Source organism: Nuphar pumila, chromosome 10 (assembly GCF_984573655.1).
Source record: "Nuphar pumila chromosome 10, dmNupPumi1.hap1.1, whole genome shotgun sequence".
NCBI classification, from domain to species: Eukaryota; Viridiplantae; Streptophyta; class Magnoliopsida; order Nymphaeales; family Nymphaeaceae; genus Nuphar; species Nuphar pumila.
The window spans coordinates 9,486,527-9,503,059 of record NC_143258.1 but is presented as its reverse complement, the minus strand read 5'-3'; the positions used below and the strand labels follow the sequence as shown (position 1 = coordinate 9,503,059).

General features: G+C 39.7%; 1 protein-coding gene across 1 annotated transcript; it reads left to right on the top strand.

Moving 5' to 3' along the window:
• The first annotated feature begins 4,447 nt into the window (after positions 1-4,447).
• On the top strand, positions 4,448-6,301 carry LOC149823458 (uncharacterized). Its single transcript, XM_090020052.1, has 3 exons — positions 4,448-4,918; positions 5,469-5,627; positions 5,809-6,301. Exons 1-3 carry the CDS (start codon positions 4,463-4,465, stop codon positions 5,968-5,970), a joined length of 777 nt encoding a protein of 258 aa, XP_089876178.1. The 5' UTR covers positions 4,448-4,462; the 3' UTR covers positions 5,971-6,301.
• The last annotated feature ends 10,232 nt before the right edge of the window (positions 6,302-16,533 follow it).

The window sequence follows — 16,533 nt, the reverse complement described above, 5'->3', positions numbered from 1 at the left end:
CCAAATCATTTTGCAAGAGAATTGTTTGCACTTTCTAAACCTTAGGAGCTGGCTCTGGGTATGCAAAATTTAGGTTCACATATGGGTCTGCAAAATTTAGAATCGCATCAGACCCCACCAGTTATTCAAGGTACCACTCGGTGCAGCTTCCCACCACATAGCCTTAAGTTAAACAATATGGTAACTTCAGTACCCGAAGTGTGTGTTTTTCACAGCAAGGTCGAAGCCAATGAAAAACTATCCACAGTGAATTAATGGATGGAATATTGGTTAAATTCTAAATTAAAGACAATTAGTTCAGATATTTCTGCTAGTACAGCATTGAATTTCGTGAATTTCACCATGTGGTAAAATCACCCTTGACCATTTTGGCAAGTCTTTGGTTAGCTTCAGTTTCAAGATCTATTTGTATTTGACCTAAATGAAGGTAACTTTGGTGTTGTTATAGTTAGCAGTTATATATGGATCAAGAAAAGGAAAGGCTAGATACTCCCTCCTCTCTGTCTCTACACTAAAATATAAAGGCAGCTATCATGCATTGAGTCGTATTCATAGTGGGGATTTCTTTTTCCCCAGTCAAATGCAAGTTGAGTGCAAACAGACTTAATGCCCTTATCAATTCCTAGAAAACTTGGAATAATAGTGAAAAGAACAACCATCAGCATTGACTAGACTCATATATATAAGGAGGCAAAATAATTACCCTGTCCATTTTGCAGCACCCAAGTTGCTAAAAGGGCCCACTAGAAAGGAACACGCAAGTAAGAAATGATATAGATTGAGTAAATGGCGTGGCACAGAGTTGAAGCTACTGTTAGTAGGAATTTCTGGTGCCCCTAAGGATTTAACCAACCTAAATAAACGTCTGCTCTTATAAATCAGATTATCCAGGTCAATTTTTGGAACAAATGGGGCCAGGCCTAGTCAATTTTTCCCTTGTCATCTTGGACGTGCTCCATTCTTGCTTTCATCATGTGCATCTCCATGATTTTTTAATATAAATATGAGCGTGTAATTGATTTATGGATGATCATCATTCGTTTTTCTCAAGTCTGCACTGCCTGCTATCAAAAAAGTATCCAAAAATCAGATTTTGGATACTTTTTTGGTTTACCACAGAAAACTCAGTTTAATGAACTATTTGAGTGCCGCAAATCAAGGTTTTAGAAAGCCAGGTTTTGCTCGGCCTATTGGAAAAAACAGAAAGTCAGGTTTTACTCTGCCTATTGAAAAAAAAAACAAGCCAGGTTTTACTCAAAATCCAGTTTCTGGGAAAAACGCTTCCCCCCTGTTTTATCAGTTTGCAGAAATTGGTTTTCAGGGGGGAGGGGTGTCCATCACCTCCCACCAGTCGAGTCATTTTTTGTCTGGTTTGTGATGGGAAAAAATAATCAAAAGTTTATAGCTCTTTTTTATTATTATTATGGCTGATTTCTGGCTGCTATAGGTCAGAGCCAAGAGAGTAACATTCATATCAGGTGGTACGATTATCAATTTTTCCGGCAATGGGTGGCTGAAAAATGTCAGAATCTCGTTATTTGTGAACTTTTGGGGCACCCAACAGCCCCAAAAACTGTCTTAACGATCCTGTACAATGCAGAAAGTATCATTCTCAGTTTTTTCAGTCAGAAACTGTAAAACAAATATAAAGTTTATTTTTCTTTTTTCAGTATTTTATAAAAAGGTATTTTGCAAAACAGTCCCTGTTTATTGGAGATTTGCAAAATAGTCCTTACCTTATGATATTTTGCAAATTGACCCCCGTTTTTTTCATTATCCCTCACAAATTAGTCCTTGAGATTAACAGCCCTTTATGGGTACGCAAATTGATGGTTCCGCCCCGATGGGAGTATCATTTTGCAAAAAACAAATAAGACGGGCACTAATTTTCAGAAGGTGAGTAAAAATGACTGGGTGCAACAGAATCGGAGACCATTAAGTGGGTTTGGGAGCCAAATCTGGATCCGATTGCTTTTGGGTTTGGTATTAAGTTTTGCATTCAAACCCAAATCCAAAACTGAATTAAGTGTAAATACAGGGTTTTAAGCTAGTTGGATCCAAGTTTGGTTTTATCTTTTTTCATCCGAATCAGAATCCAACTCCAAACCCGGATCCTAACCGTTTACATCCCTACTCATCGAGGACCATTTTGACAAAGAACAAATAAAGCCAAGACTGATTGGAGAAAATGGAAAACACATGTTGGAGAGAGTTTGTCATTTTTGTTAATATATCCATGGTCAACCCCTAACCGTAGTTAGCTTGACGCCAACTTAGCAGGACTGTTTTGCACTAACGGGGAGCAATTTGAAAAATCTCATATGGCAGAGACTATTTTGCAAATCGCCAGTATGGCGGGAGCTATTCTGCAAAAAAAAAAAAACTTTATAAAAGGTTAGAAAACTTGAGTTTTGTCATCCAAACAATTAAAAAAAAGTTCAGATTGGCAAACTTTGGTTTACCGGAGCCGATCTTTATCAAAACCCAAGTTTCTAAAAACACAAGATTCATCTGTACCACCCAAACTCCTCCTAATTAACAGGTTCGACATATAATTGGTGGGACGGCTGACTTATGTGTGTGAAGAAGGATCACTTTGTTGATGGATTGATTACTCTCATCAATATCGTTGATAGTTGATAGTAGTGGTGAAGTTCCTCCCACGTTATAACCCTTGGTATAGGTTTGCTTTTTGGATTAAAAGGGAATCTTTGGCATGTGCAAATGAAACCAGGATGCTATTGGCTCTTTTGATTTTCAAATTCATGATTGCTGCCAAGTTGCAAAATAGTCCTCACCACTGCGTGCCCAACTATGTCTTGTTCAATTCAAAAGAGAATCGTCATATATTTCAATTGTCTTGCAATTTATGGTTATAATTTTTGCAAGTCAATCATCTTGTAAGCAGTGATTTATCATTTTTGTGCTGCATAGTTGCACCCTATCACTTTCTCTTCTCTTCTCTCTCCCTTTTGCTGGAGATCAATGATGCGTCTATCTATCTGAACATGGCCTGCAACTGTTTTTTCTAGAACGAGGTAAAACCATTATTATGGTATGAAAATCCTGGTGTCTGCAGTATAAAATTGCACACTAGTACTCCTCTACCTGCTGAACATAGCATTCAATTAGGACAACAGACACACATAACTAGTATCAAACTCGTGGTGTACTCCTTCATCTTGAATGCCTTAAGCTGACCTACCCAGCCAAATGTGCAGTAACCTGGAGGGCAGCATCTCTCTCTCTCTCTCTCTCTCTCTCTCTCTCTCTCTCTCTCTCATGCATATGTGCATGCACACTCCCCAGTGGTTGTGCGTTGACACACCCTGTTTGGTGCTCACTTTTTTGTGAAAGGCACAAGTGAGATAATTCTTGTGAGGAGGAGAGAGATAAAGTTTGGAGAAAACAAGCCAATCCCATGTGACCATACTATAAAAAGGTGAAGCTTCACATTGTCAAGCATAGTGCAAGCCACAATCCTCCTTTTCTTCTCCCCCTTTTTTCTCTCAATCGTATCACTGCGACCTGTACCAAAGATTCGGAACACGTCAAGCATGCTGTGCTTGTTCTAGTCGCGTGTTTGGAATCATACGATACCTAACCAAGTTCATGCTTTTGTCTGCATTCACGTGGTGCAAGACATGACCTTGAGGCAACTGAAATCACTCGAGTTCACGAACTTGGGTCGTTCTCAAGTGACGTGGCTAAACTTGTTCCTCGGTAACAAAATTAGCCTTTTGGGACTTCTCCATCACCAACGATTTCATCTCCCTTGTCTGAGAGCTATTTACGTAAACAGTACACACGTTGCCATCCAGCCTAACGTAAAGATAAAAATCTTTTAGATCCACCACCGAGGTGTCCCTCGGGTTTACACCGTTGGAAAAGAAACCATAAGCATGGCAGGCTTAGAGGGATCTGTTCCTGAAAATGGTATATACAGTTTTACATCATAATCCAAATTTGATTCATGAATCTGATTGCATATTAAAGGGATATCCAGTTAGTTATTTAAGCTGGATGGATCCAGATTCAATATTAGCTTTTCCCATTTGTCTTGGAACCCAACTCCAAATCCAATTAGGCAATATCCGGTTAGCTAGCTTAGATTCAGTAATGCCTACATCTCAACCGAGTCCTAACCGTTCACATCCTTGCAGCCGTCCAGATCTTTGGTCCACTGTTCTCGATCCGAATCCAGCGAGTGAAGGCAACCTAGCCCGTCCGATGGTGGTGGGTACGATTATTGCCACGTGTGAGACTGGTGGTCCATGGTCAACGTTTTGATGACGTGGCCCAATGGCAGCACAGATAATAGAGAGAGTCAAAAAAAAATCGTTGATGTAACGTCACCTCAGGTAGATGACGTCATCCTCCACGTCACCCAGGTTCTTGCATAAATGTTGGAGAGGCCGGGGGGGGGGGGGGGGGGGGGCTCGGACACAACCCGAGACCGAGGATGGCACACGCACTGTACGGCGCTGCAGCAGGACGCACCGAATTCCGGCAGCTGCTGGCGCCGGCCTTGCCGATGCCGGTACTGCCAGCAGCCACCAACGGCATCTGGTCCGCGGCGGCGGCAGCCAGCCTCCCTCTGCCGGAGAGTCCGAGCGAGCTGGGATGCATGATCGTACCGTCTGCCTTCCTAGCCATCTCCGGCCACGAATCGCCGGAAAATGCGCCTTGCTTCGGCCAAAACGGATACGCTGAGTTGCAGCGGGCCGCCATGTTTCAGAGGAGCCTGAGCAGCCAGTCACTGGAGCAGCTGAGTTCGCCTCTCCTGCGGCACAAAAGTGTACCTTTCCGGCCGTTGCTCCGGTCTCCGTCAGAGGATTCCGCGTTTCAGCCCGAATTTTCCGGCATCCAATCCTGTACTTCGTCGTTGAGAAGGGTCTTTAGTACTGGTGATTTGCAGGTGAGTATCTTGATCAACTGCTGAAATCTTCTAGTGCAATCTGTGTGATGTTTCTGTTAAGGGCCAGCCTCTGTTCCAGTTGAAATTGAAAATATTCTTTGGGTATGTGTTCCTTTGTCTCCCAGAAGCGCTCCATTCAAATAGTAGTGTAGTGTAGATGCCATGTTCTCTGCACCAAAGTTTTTCTGTTCCAGTGCTCACAAGGCCTCCACTCATGTAGTAGAGGCAACTTGTGAATGTCGCCAAGTTGATGGGACGTCACAAGTTCGCAACTCACGGATGCGTCCCTTGCCCCAAGATTGAAGCTTGGTGCACTCGTATTGGTGGGGCGAGAGAGACCTCAAGAGTTTTACCAATCGTAGATCTGCCAATGTGCGGTCATTGATGGACGGTTTTCCCTTGTCCTAGCCCAAAAATAAAAATTGTTTTCTTTTTGTGTTCGAGTCTGAAACTGTTGTCATTTCTTATTGTTAATTTTTGGATCTTTAATGAGAATTTCATGATCGACACTTGTTTCTCATGATATAAATTGTGGGTGTTATGCATATAGAGGACGTATTCAGGCCATGAATCGGAAAGCCCATTGGAACACGAAAATTTTGGCAATGGATTGCAGAAGGTCGCTCGGTATAATGCAGAGGAGAAAAAGGAAAGGATACAAAGATACAGGAGCAAAAGGAACCAGAGGAACTTCACTAAAAAGATCACGGTATGAAGGCAGGCTACAACTTTGTTTCAAGAAGTATCATTCTGATTTTTAGGAAACTCTGAACAAACGACTCAAATTGGAAAAACATGTCAATTTTCATTTTTTTTTTAAGAAAAATTATCATTAGAACAGGCCAATTTTCATATTTGCTGAATCTGTTTTCCCTGCTTTTTATAACTAGTATGCTTGCCGGAAGACATTGGCGGACAGCCGGCCTCGTGTGCGGGGTCGATTTGCAAGGAATGAAGAACAAGGAGAGAATTCTGCTCAGATTCAGTGGAATCAAAATGAAGATGATGATGATGAAAGTTGGATTCATCTCTTTGATGTGCCAATTCCATGACACTGTAGACCAGCTTTATGTAGGCATAGTATTTCAACTTCTGCAGAAAATTTGCTAGCTCTGATAGAGTTGATTGACAATTTGCACTGTAATTGTTGGAAAATGGGAGCATATGGGAATTCAATAATTCAGGGTTTAGGTTCACAATTCATGCCTGCTGGCATTGTAGGTTTTTCAAATTTGACATGAAGATCCTTTTCTAGTTTGGACATTGTGAACTTGATGTCAATTCTCATTCTGTACATAAAAGCAAAAGTGAGACATGCAATTTGGGCCTCCTTTTGCTTTTTCGTTTCCTCAATTTATTCAATCCATGAGGAGGGCCAATTACTTCCCTCCGTTGATTTCCAAATGAAGTTGCGATCCAGAACTTGATACTAGAGCTGCACACAATAAAAAAACAAATTACCAACCTATGGAACTAAAAAAAATGAATCTTCAATTTTATGTCTTACTCTGGCCGGCCTGTGGTTCTCTAAAATTTTAAACAAGATCTGTCTATTCTTCAAATCATAACGTAGACGGCGAATAGCATATGGGATTCAGGACTATGAGTTCAGGTCTTCCAAGCCAACTTCAGTCCAAATGAACTCTACAATTCCTCGTACAGATGTTCAGCCTGGTTAATTCTCCAACTGATGGAGTTGATGTTGACAAACTACTTTATATGCACTAAAAAGAGCCTGTACTTTTTTTCCTTGGTAACAAAGTAAACCACCTGTGCAGGGCCGTTGGAGATGTACTTATGGGTATGGTTCTTAGAGACCATAATCAAACGTTGGTCACATGGACAATCGCATTCCAAAGTGGTCGATGCAAACACTGGACAGGTACACCACTGTAACTGTCATGGATAGGACAGGACTAGACTTGGACAGCCAACAGCATAGTTGTCCGGTTTGTCTGCGAATCAAATGCCCCCTAACCATCCTTTCACCAACCAGTCCTCATAGATGTAAAACTCATGTAAAATTCTGGGTTACCCAGCACTAACTAAAACACAAATAAAATGCACACAAGCAAACACGATATAACGTTGTTCCACAAGAGGATTTGCCTACATCCACGTTGAAAAGTTCTCAATCTTCGCTCCTTTGATATTTAAAAAAAGTTTCCTTCATCTTATGGATATCTTCCTTGTTGGACGACTTTCCTTGCTTAACGCAGCTTTGGATTGTTCGTGAGCTGGGCCCGACATACTGGATCCGGATCTAGGCCAACCAAACTGTGTCGCCTTCAAATTCAATGGGATGGGCAGCACATTGAACTTGTGACAGAGCAACTGATATTGAGAAGGAAGTGGTTTAGTAAGCACATCAATGTGTTCATCCCGAAAAGTTTTCTTTAGGCAATTTTATCTCTTACAAAGTGAAGGTCAATTTGAATGTATTTGCTTCCGTTGTGAAAAATTGGATGAGCTACTAGATAGAAAGTTTCAACATTGTCACACCACAATGCAAGAACTTGAATACAAGTTATTCCCAACTCTTTTAAGAGAAACTAAAGTCAATTCAATTCAGTTGTTGTATTAGTAATAACCCCATATTGATTTTGTACTATATCAAGACACAGTAGACTGCTTTTTAGAATTCCAAGAAACCAAACTATACCGGGGTTGGTTTAGCTCAGGGCTTTACGAGATCAACTTGGACAAGGTGAGACCGCTAGGGACTTGGGTTTGAACCGCCAGATGAAAGTGAGTCAGACCACAAGGGACCAACACAACGATTCGTAAGAGAGAAACTAACTGTTGAGAGAGAAACAAGTTAGGGGGTAGGGACTCGAGTTACAGAGAGAGTCATCCTTAAAGAGAGATGGACGAATTTGAGAGAGAAATGAAAGACAAGTTCTAATTTCATTTCATGGTTTATAATCCATTCAAGCTGAAACAAAGCCCTTATATATAGACCAGTGGGGTGGGTACTTGGACCGTCCTCAACGGTCCTCTTCCGCTCTTGTATTTTTTTCTATATTTCATCTTACATGCCTTGCTCCAATTTACAAAAAAGAATATTCAATTTCACCTTCTCTAATTAATGGGGTAATTAAGGCATTAGTGACATGAATTCATATGTCCTTGCATTGGGGTTTGAATTTGTATGTCATCATCTTGTCCACCCGCGTGTACTGACGAAGGGTCAAAACACATTGCTTCATGGAATGCTTAAGGGTCTTATAGTCGATGTGGACCATGAAGTGCTTTTCAAGAAGGCACAATCTTCACTTTCAAGTGCCAAATTTGATGGCAATCACTTTTTTTACATACATCGACAATGCATTGGCATGATTGATGAGGTTTACAAAAGCTATTTGGTGGCCTATTAGATCGACTCTTCTTTCAGTGTCACACACATTAGATTTCGCAATGCACACTTTGGAAAATTTGGGCAAGGCTTGAAAGGATGCCTCACACTCGACTTGCTCGAGTTTCACAAAGATGATTTTGGATCTTTTGACCAAACAAAGGTGTTCCCTTTCAACATTGCTTTCGAAAGGAAAACCATGTTTTTGCAGCATCTTATAAACTTTTGACTATTTTTGCTAGGTCTATGGAACCTTCTCAAGACCTCGGTGGGTGTGGGCTTAGGCTAAGTGAGCATGGCTTTGGTCTTCTCAGGTTTCACACTTATTCCTTGTTCGCTCTCAATATGGCTACAATAAGATACTATAGGGTGTTCAAAGTTGCAGTTGGACCACATGGTCATGACCTTGTGCGCCTTAGAAGAGATATGAGTGTGCTGGGAACCTTAGAGGTGTAGGAAGGTGAGTTTAGCCAACATGTTTCCAAACTTAATGAGAACCTCCTTCCTTTCTCTGCTACCCATTTGATTTCTCATATTGAGCATGTCAAGGAAGATATCTTAAATGGCTCTAGAGGTTTTTAGAGCTTTATCTGACCCTACTACATCTTCTTTCATCATTTGGGTCCTCCAAGTAAATTTGGGTTTCACCTTAGAGTCTACTCTTAAATTGACTTTCTCTACCTCATTCATTTTGCGGCCCTTTGGCCAATCAGTAGATCGACTAAGACTCTTTACGAAGGCTGAGTTTTTTAGTCGTTTCTCCTCTACTCCTGCCTTGGCGAAACATCCTTCTAGGGTTTGGGGTCCTAAGCCATGAGCTCATTCTATATTTTTTCTCTAGATTCTTTCCCAAATGTGTTTACCAAGGTGGGGTTGGGCTAGTCCTCGTGCATGGTACATAGGTCTTTGTAAATCCAGCGTCCAAACTCCCTTAAGGTTTCTTTTTCGAATGTAACCCCAATGAGTGTTCCATGGCATTGCTTGTGTCACTGGTTCAACTTTAATTTCTCACCAATGAGGTGTTCTATGGCACACCCTAGTATATTTTCAGGGGAATTCATTTGGCTTACATATTTCCCTTTTGCCTTAAATATATCATCATAAAAGTGGAGGAGTTTTTACTGTTTGCTGAAATAGAACACCAAGACCTTGAGTTCTTGGGTCCGATTACACCTCCTCCAACTATCCTTCAAGAGATGTGTCAACCTCAGAGATGATGGCAAGATCGTTCTCATCGGTTTGGTCAACGTGCTACAGTGTCAGAAATTCAACACGTTTTGCGAGAACTTCTTCACCATAAGCAGCGAGTTGAGACTACAATCATGTGTCTTGGATTTGCTACAACAAATTTGTGATGTTTTGAAGGCCATTTACAAAACCAGTTACACAATTTCCAACCACATTGTGCTTGCTATTGCTCTTCTTGGTGATTTTGTTGACAAAGGCATAATTCACTTTTAAAAAAATCTAGAATAATGAAGGATCATTCACTTTGATACCACTAAATGCATTTCTGGGACTGGGTTAAGAATTTTTGGACAGCAAGAATGCTCAGTTACGTTAAGAAATAGGTTAATGGTCAAAACAGGAACACAATATTCAAGTTTTTTTATAAGGTTCAGTAGAAAATCCCAAATTTAGAGATGATTCTAGACACCTTAAACTAGGTTCAGTTAAAATTTCAGGGGCAAGCGACACCAAGACAATGATCTATGACTTGGACAAGTGGAAGGATAAACATGAGAGGACATGGACAAACTGAGTTTTGGGGACAAACCGACCAACTTGTAAAATCGAGTTCTCTTTGTAGTTAGCTCAATAAATCATGGAATTTGGAGGGTAGACACTAGACACCCTATAGTGTATTGGGTCTGAAATTCAGATTCAGACACCTTATGGTTAGGGCTGAGTGATTTTACGAAGTCTGCCAACTTTTTAAGATTAGTTAGAAATCAGGTTTAGGTTGAATTGAGTTTGTGGTCTCCTAAACTCAATTTGGGTTAAGGAAAAGGTATAGGATAACTTACTAAGGTTTGAAAAATGTGGTTGAGGTCTACTGTAGGGTTGCTTCAATTGAGGAAAGACCAAGGCTTCAAAGGGTCAACTTGGATAAGGTGAGACTGCTAGGGACTCGAGTTCGAAACGTTGGATGGAGGTGGGCCTTGGCCGCAGCCTTGGTCCACTGAAGTGAATCAGACCACAAGGGACCAACACACCAATTTGTAAGAGCGGAACTAGCCCTTGACTGAGAAACAAGTCAAGGGGTAGGAGCTCGAGCTAAAGAGAGGGACAAATTTGAGAGAGGGATAAGAGACAAGTTCTAATTTCATTTCTTGATCTATAATCCATTCAAGCTGAGATAAAACCCTATATATAAGCCAAAGAGGGGCACTTAATGCCTTATACAATTGTCAAATAAATAGTAAATATAAACCTAAATTTAAAGAAGTCTACAAAGAGCTAAAACTAAATCTAGTTAGGCTCAAATAGGTTAGGTTATTCTTGGTTAAGCCTACTTGACCAAACACAAATAGAATCTTCTTCTTCTCCAATTTTAGAACCTTATTTTGACTTCTCTTTTTCATTATTAAAGAGGCATTCAAAGCCCTCTACATGAGTTCTATGGAGCCCTATTTTAAGGTAGGGTGTCACTTTAATTGTTATAACTCAAAATTCAGAAGATGATCCAAATCTAGTGCCGAGGATTTAGATTTCGCCTCTAGAGCCCCAAGAGGGTTGATCAGCAGTGTGTGAGTCCTAATGGTGATGACATGTCAACTAAAGTAACTTCTCTAGTTAAGAAAAAACTGATTGTTCAGAGTCTCAGTAAAAAAGAGAAGTTGAATACATGGCATCACCAAGCGACATGTCAATTAGCAAAAGGGCCATATACGAGAGGGGTGTGAATCCAGAGAGTCTTAACAGAGGTCCTTCCTTCTAGAAGTTTATTAATTATTTTTTAATTAAAGAGTCCTTAATTAGTTTGACTAATTAGTGTGGAGTTAGATAGGTAGGAGTCCTAACTTAGATAGGTTATTGTTTTTTTTAATCAAATAGAGTATTGGATAATTAGAATTCAACCCCAGCTCTTTCCATATAAGGAGGTCTGGGAGAGCTTATTTTATTTATCGATTAAATGAAAATGAAGTTTTTTCAACTCTCTTTGGTTGTCCCTCTCTCTTTCTATGTCTTCTCTCTTTCTCATTTCTCTCTCTACTCTCCCTCCTCTCTCATGACCTATGGTCCTCTATAGACCTTTCTGCATTTCACTCATACAAGGGGTGGATGTCCAGCCCCTTCACTGGAGCCTGAGATCTCAAGTGCCCCAAACCATGTGTTTTGCTTTTCTGGCGAGCCGAGTGGCATCTCTGAGGTGCAAATCATATATCCTTGTTCTATAACATGAGAAAATCTACCTCAGCCTGCTACATACCTCCAAGCTACCTCTATAATCCTTTTTTAGCCTTAGATTAGCTTTTGTTGGTTTTCTAGATCTCGAAATCCAAAACCGCATTCTACCGGGTACCTGAAACACCTAAATTTTTTAAATTGAACACCCATAACCATCAGCAGACTTTCTGTGTATTTAGATCATATCCCAGACTCTCACGCACATTCCTAGGTATCTCTAGAACCCCTATACCATAGCCTGTCAGTTTTGGACCAAAACTGCACATGAAACTTTTAACGGGTACAAACTACACTTACTTGATTTAGCCGTTTAACCTTGTTTTCATTATTTTACCCAATCTGCAACCGCGAGAAATCTCAGATCTTTTTCCCACCATATCCAGTAAGGTTTTGCACCCCTGACAAGTATACCTTAGGTCCCACGATTAAAGAATCTCAAGTTCGATTCTCTTAAGTTTGTCGGGCTCAAATTGTAATATTTGTTCGTTAAAAATTCAGACCTACCTTTTGGGGCTTATTCTGAACCATCAACCTCAAAAATTCTGAAGGATTGTACCACCACTTCTAGTCTCTCACAGAGTCTTCAAGCTCCAAAAATAGGAGAGGCATCTCATGGGTGGGACCCACAAGTTCAAGCAATTGGAGAATTGGATAAAGATTCGTGCTTTCAAAATTTGGATTATGGTCTTCCATAATTTGGCCTGCATCACACTATTGTTCATGTCTTGTTTTTTATAAGCACTTCATATTCTTTTTGCATAGCATCATGCCAAAGGCCTTTTTGAAAGACACTAGTTCATGGTCTTGAAGAAGGATAGTAAGAAGGGTTGTAGGAATAGGATAATTTGTAGCTTGGAAGACTTTTGGTTTCAACGTCTTATCTTGAAAGCAAGTAATCGTACAGTGGATTCTAGTTGGAACAACACTAATAGTAGGAATTGGTTCGAAACTCTGGTTTGGGTCATTTTGTCTTATGGGATCAGCAAAGACATTATGAGAGTGACTCCTTGGACTTCACTCACTACTTGATGAGATTGGTGGACTTTGTTCTTGAGAGTGTTCTACTGAAACAAAGTAGTGAGATTGGTGGTCAAAGGAGAGGTGATGACAATAGAAAATTAAGCTTGAACTGGTGTGGACAAGGGTTGTTCTTGACCTTTGAAAATAAAGCAATTTTAATAAAAAATAACATGACATGATGTAATCATTTTTCTAGAGTTTAAACTAAGACAATAGTACCCATGGTGTTGTGGGGCATAACCCATAAAAACACATTTTCAAATTTGAAATCCAATTTATGTCTCTTGTAAGGGCTCAAGAAAGGAAAACAAACGCATCCAAAAGTTTTTGAGAATTCATAATCAGGATTTGTATTGGACAACTTCTTCATAGGAGACACTATTAATAACTTTTGAAGGAATTCAGTTAATCCGATACACAATAGTATTAAAAGCAAATGTCCAATATTTAGATTGTATTTCAACATGTGTCATCATGGTTACATTGATGCTTACGTTCGACAACTCTGTTCTGCTCATGAGTGTGAAGACAAGAAATGCTTTTTCCTATGCCACACAACCAAATACTTGGAGAGAGCCCTGATACTCTCCTCCCCAATCAGTGAGAATATACTTTATCTTCCTTCACACGATATTTTTAACATGCATTTTAAAAATTAAAACATTCATTACATCATATTTGTATGTAATGAGATAAAGTCATGCAAACTTGGAATAACGAATGTAATATAATGCCCAGTACCATTATTAATTACCAGATAGTGGGTAGGCCCTCACAAATAAACAATATCTAACCGGCCATCAACAATGTTCAAAGCCCATTCAAAAGGTAAATTGTGACTTTTGCCTTTTAAACATGCTTCACATATATTATTATCTAAAACCTTATCACAAGGCAATTCAAAATTATCTAATATATGTTGCACTGTTCAAAGTGCAGGATGACCAATCCTCTTATGTCTTTATTCAATAAATGTCTTCTCACCAAAATAAGTCTCTTTTGATATGTTGCCCACATGAAATTTATAAAGCCCTTCTTTACTTGTTTCTTGCAGAAGATAATGCCTTGTGTTGTGATCCTTCACACCACAACAATTAACATGAAATTCAAAATATACATCATTATTGTTTCTTGATTTCCTTCTCATGATCACCTTCCTTCTCAAGGTTACCATGCCATGCAGGTAATGCTGACATTTTTTGGTAACTTTTCATTTGACATCTTCTTGCTTAAATGCAGGTTTGGATTGTTCGTGAGCTGGGCTCGACACACTGGATCCGGACCTGGGTCCAACCGAACCGTGTGCCCTAACACTAACCACCAAAAACGTCTTCCCCCTGCTTTCACTTTATGACTTCCGTCAACGTGGAATATTTTAAGCCGACCCATTTTGCCAAGTGTATGGAGCTTTGGTGGGCAAAGACTGTACATTTTAATAATAAGAAAGAAAAAAAAAACATTTTGGGCTAATTCATTACAGACAGCTACTCTGGCGCATTGTTCAGATTCCGTTTAGATATTTGCATGAAATCTGCAAGCAGCAACTAACGAATTTAGAGAAAAAATGGAGTTCTCATACTGGAAACAGCAAACAAAAAAAGGCATCATCTTCATGAAGAGAAAGGGCATCAAGTGTAGCTTCATTGTTTCTAGCGTGCTGGTTTCCTTTCCTTTCTCTAATGAATTCAATCACTGGCTTGCCATACACTAAAGATGAAAACAAAGGGAGCACAAGAACAACAGAACGTGCACCTCATTGAGTAGATTCGTTATCTCTTATATATAGCTGGTAAATGAACCGAACAGAGGATGATCAAGTTAGGTTCGTCTTGTGGCGAGCTGCGCCGAGCTTGAGTTCATGGCAAGCTAATCCAAGTACTGCTTGTTTAAAAAAAAGTTACTTTTTCAAAGTTAAAATTAATAGAACTTAGTTTCTAGACCTCAATCAGACTCATTACAAAGAATACATTTTTAGAAAGCTGTAAGCAATAAGATTTGAACTCTAAACTTATTGCTTGAAGATCTACATAAAATATTTTTATTACTAGGCCTATATGAACCGAGCCGGGCACTCATTGTTCGAGTTCAGCTTGTTCAACCTATTTCACAAGTTTGAATGAGCTCGTTGCAAGCCGACTAAGATCTGCTCGTCTTATTTCCCAACCCTACTCGCGTAACATTCGTAATATAAAATTAACTGCACCGAAGTTCATGGCTGTCCACTACAGTTTGTCTTCAAAAAACAAACAAGTTTCACAGTGCACCGGAGCATAAAGGAAAATTGCCTCAACTTTGCAGTCTATGACCTTTTCCTTTACAACTCTAGTTTAGAAGGTAGCTACCCATTTAAATAAGGGTAGCATAGGATGCCCTAGAAATCAAATGGAGAAGAGTGGTTTTTAAATTCAAGCTAGCGAGAATCTTGATAGCCAGTTGGCCAAAGGCCGTGAACTTGGTAGTAGTACTGAACTAAAACCCTAGAAGCTCCCTAGAGATAGGAGAATGACATTCGAGATCTAGTCAAGATCACTTGCCGGAGTTTTATTTGAAGACAAGGAGAATATGTTTGGGGAAGAAAATGGTTTTATACAGCCATAACAAACTTTATTTTCTTTACAAAGGCTTAAAAAAATAAAAATAAAAAAAGGACAAATCAAGGGTGATGACAAAGGGCATCATTAGCTAGCAATAATGGTACTTCCTGTTAATAATATGACTTTTTTTTTCTTCCCTTTGAAGCATCATTTTGGAAAGGTTTCCATCTCTTTTTATAAAAGAACGCTTTCCAACGATCAACGTGTCATACTTAACCACCAAACTCTCTCTCTCTCTCTCTCTTGTATGGTATGTATAGGATAACTCTATTGCCAGATTGGCATACTTTATCAATGAGTTCAGTCTCAACTAGTCGGGAATTTTCCGGAGTATGAGGCCATACAGAGGAGTTTAACGTCGCTCATTTCATACAAATCTTGCTTTTCATCAACAATTTGGTTGTGAAAAATTTTTCTCATATAAACTTGATAAGTTTATGCAATCTAAACACTTTTGTTTTGGAAAGAAGAATAAGGGAGAAGAAAATAGACGCATTTAACCTGGCTCTTATCCACGAATCAAAAACGATAAGAGCTTATTTTCCATTCATCAAGCTGTTACATTTATATAGATATTTTCTCAAATGAGGAGAATATATTTTCTTCCTTCATTATCTTCTTCTTTCCATTCCTTGAGATCTTCCTTCTCTATAGAGACGGATGAGGATGGGCTTCTATTGATATATAACTAATGGGCTTCTATTGATAACTGTCAAATGAGCCCCAGCTGAGCTTTCCTTTCTGTGTCAGATTTGTCCAGCTGCATACTCATCTGTCCCTTCCTTTCTGCTTTGATTTTATCTTTCCTTTCTGCTGACTGCATGTCAGCTTTCTTTTTTATTTTGGATTCATCCAGCTGCTGCTTATCTTCAGCAGAACAGATCACAGATCTGGTTCTCTGAACGGGTCTGGTTCTCTTGGCTAATACCCCCTTCAAACTTGGCTGGGGTGGCAGCCAAAGCCCAAGTTTGGTCATGATGGAAGAAAAAGCAACTTTAGTTAGGGGCTTGGTAAAGATATCTGCAACTTAAGAATGTGATGGTTCAAAAACTCATGACCAATTTTCTTTGAGCAACTTTCTTCCAGACAAAATGGCAATCGATCTCAATGTGATTCAATAAAAAAACTGGGTTAAGAGTTGTGTAAGGCAGACAAGTTATCACTAAAGATTGTAGGATCTTTGGAAATGAAGACCTCGAGATCACCAAGAACGTATGCGATCCATGTGACTTTAG

Coding starts and splice junctions, on each gene's coding strand:
- LOC149823458 (XM_090020052.1), top strand. CDS start 4,463: ATGGCACACGCACTGTACGGCGCTGCAGCAGGACGCACCGAATTCCGG. Junction 4,919..5,468: donor TTAGTACTGGTGATTTGCAG/GTGAGTATCTTG, acceptor TTATGCATATAG/AGGACGTATTCAGGCCATGA. Junction 5,628..5,808: donor ACTTCACTAAAAAGATCACG/GTATGAAGGCAG, acceptor TTTTATAACTAG/TATGCTTGCCGGAAGACATT.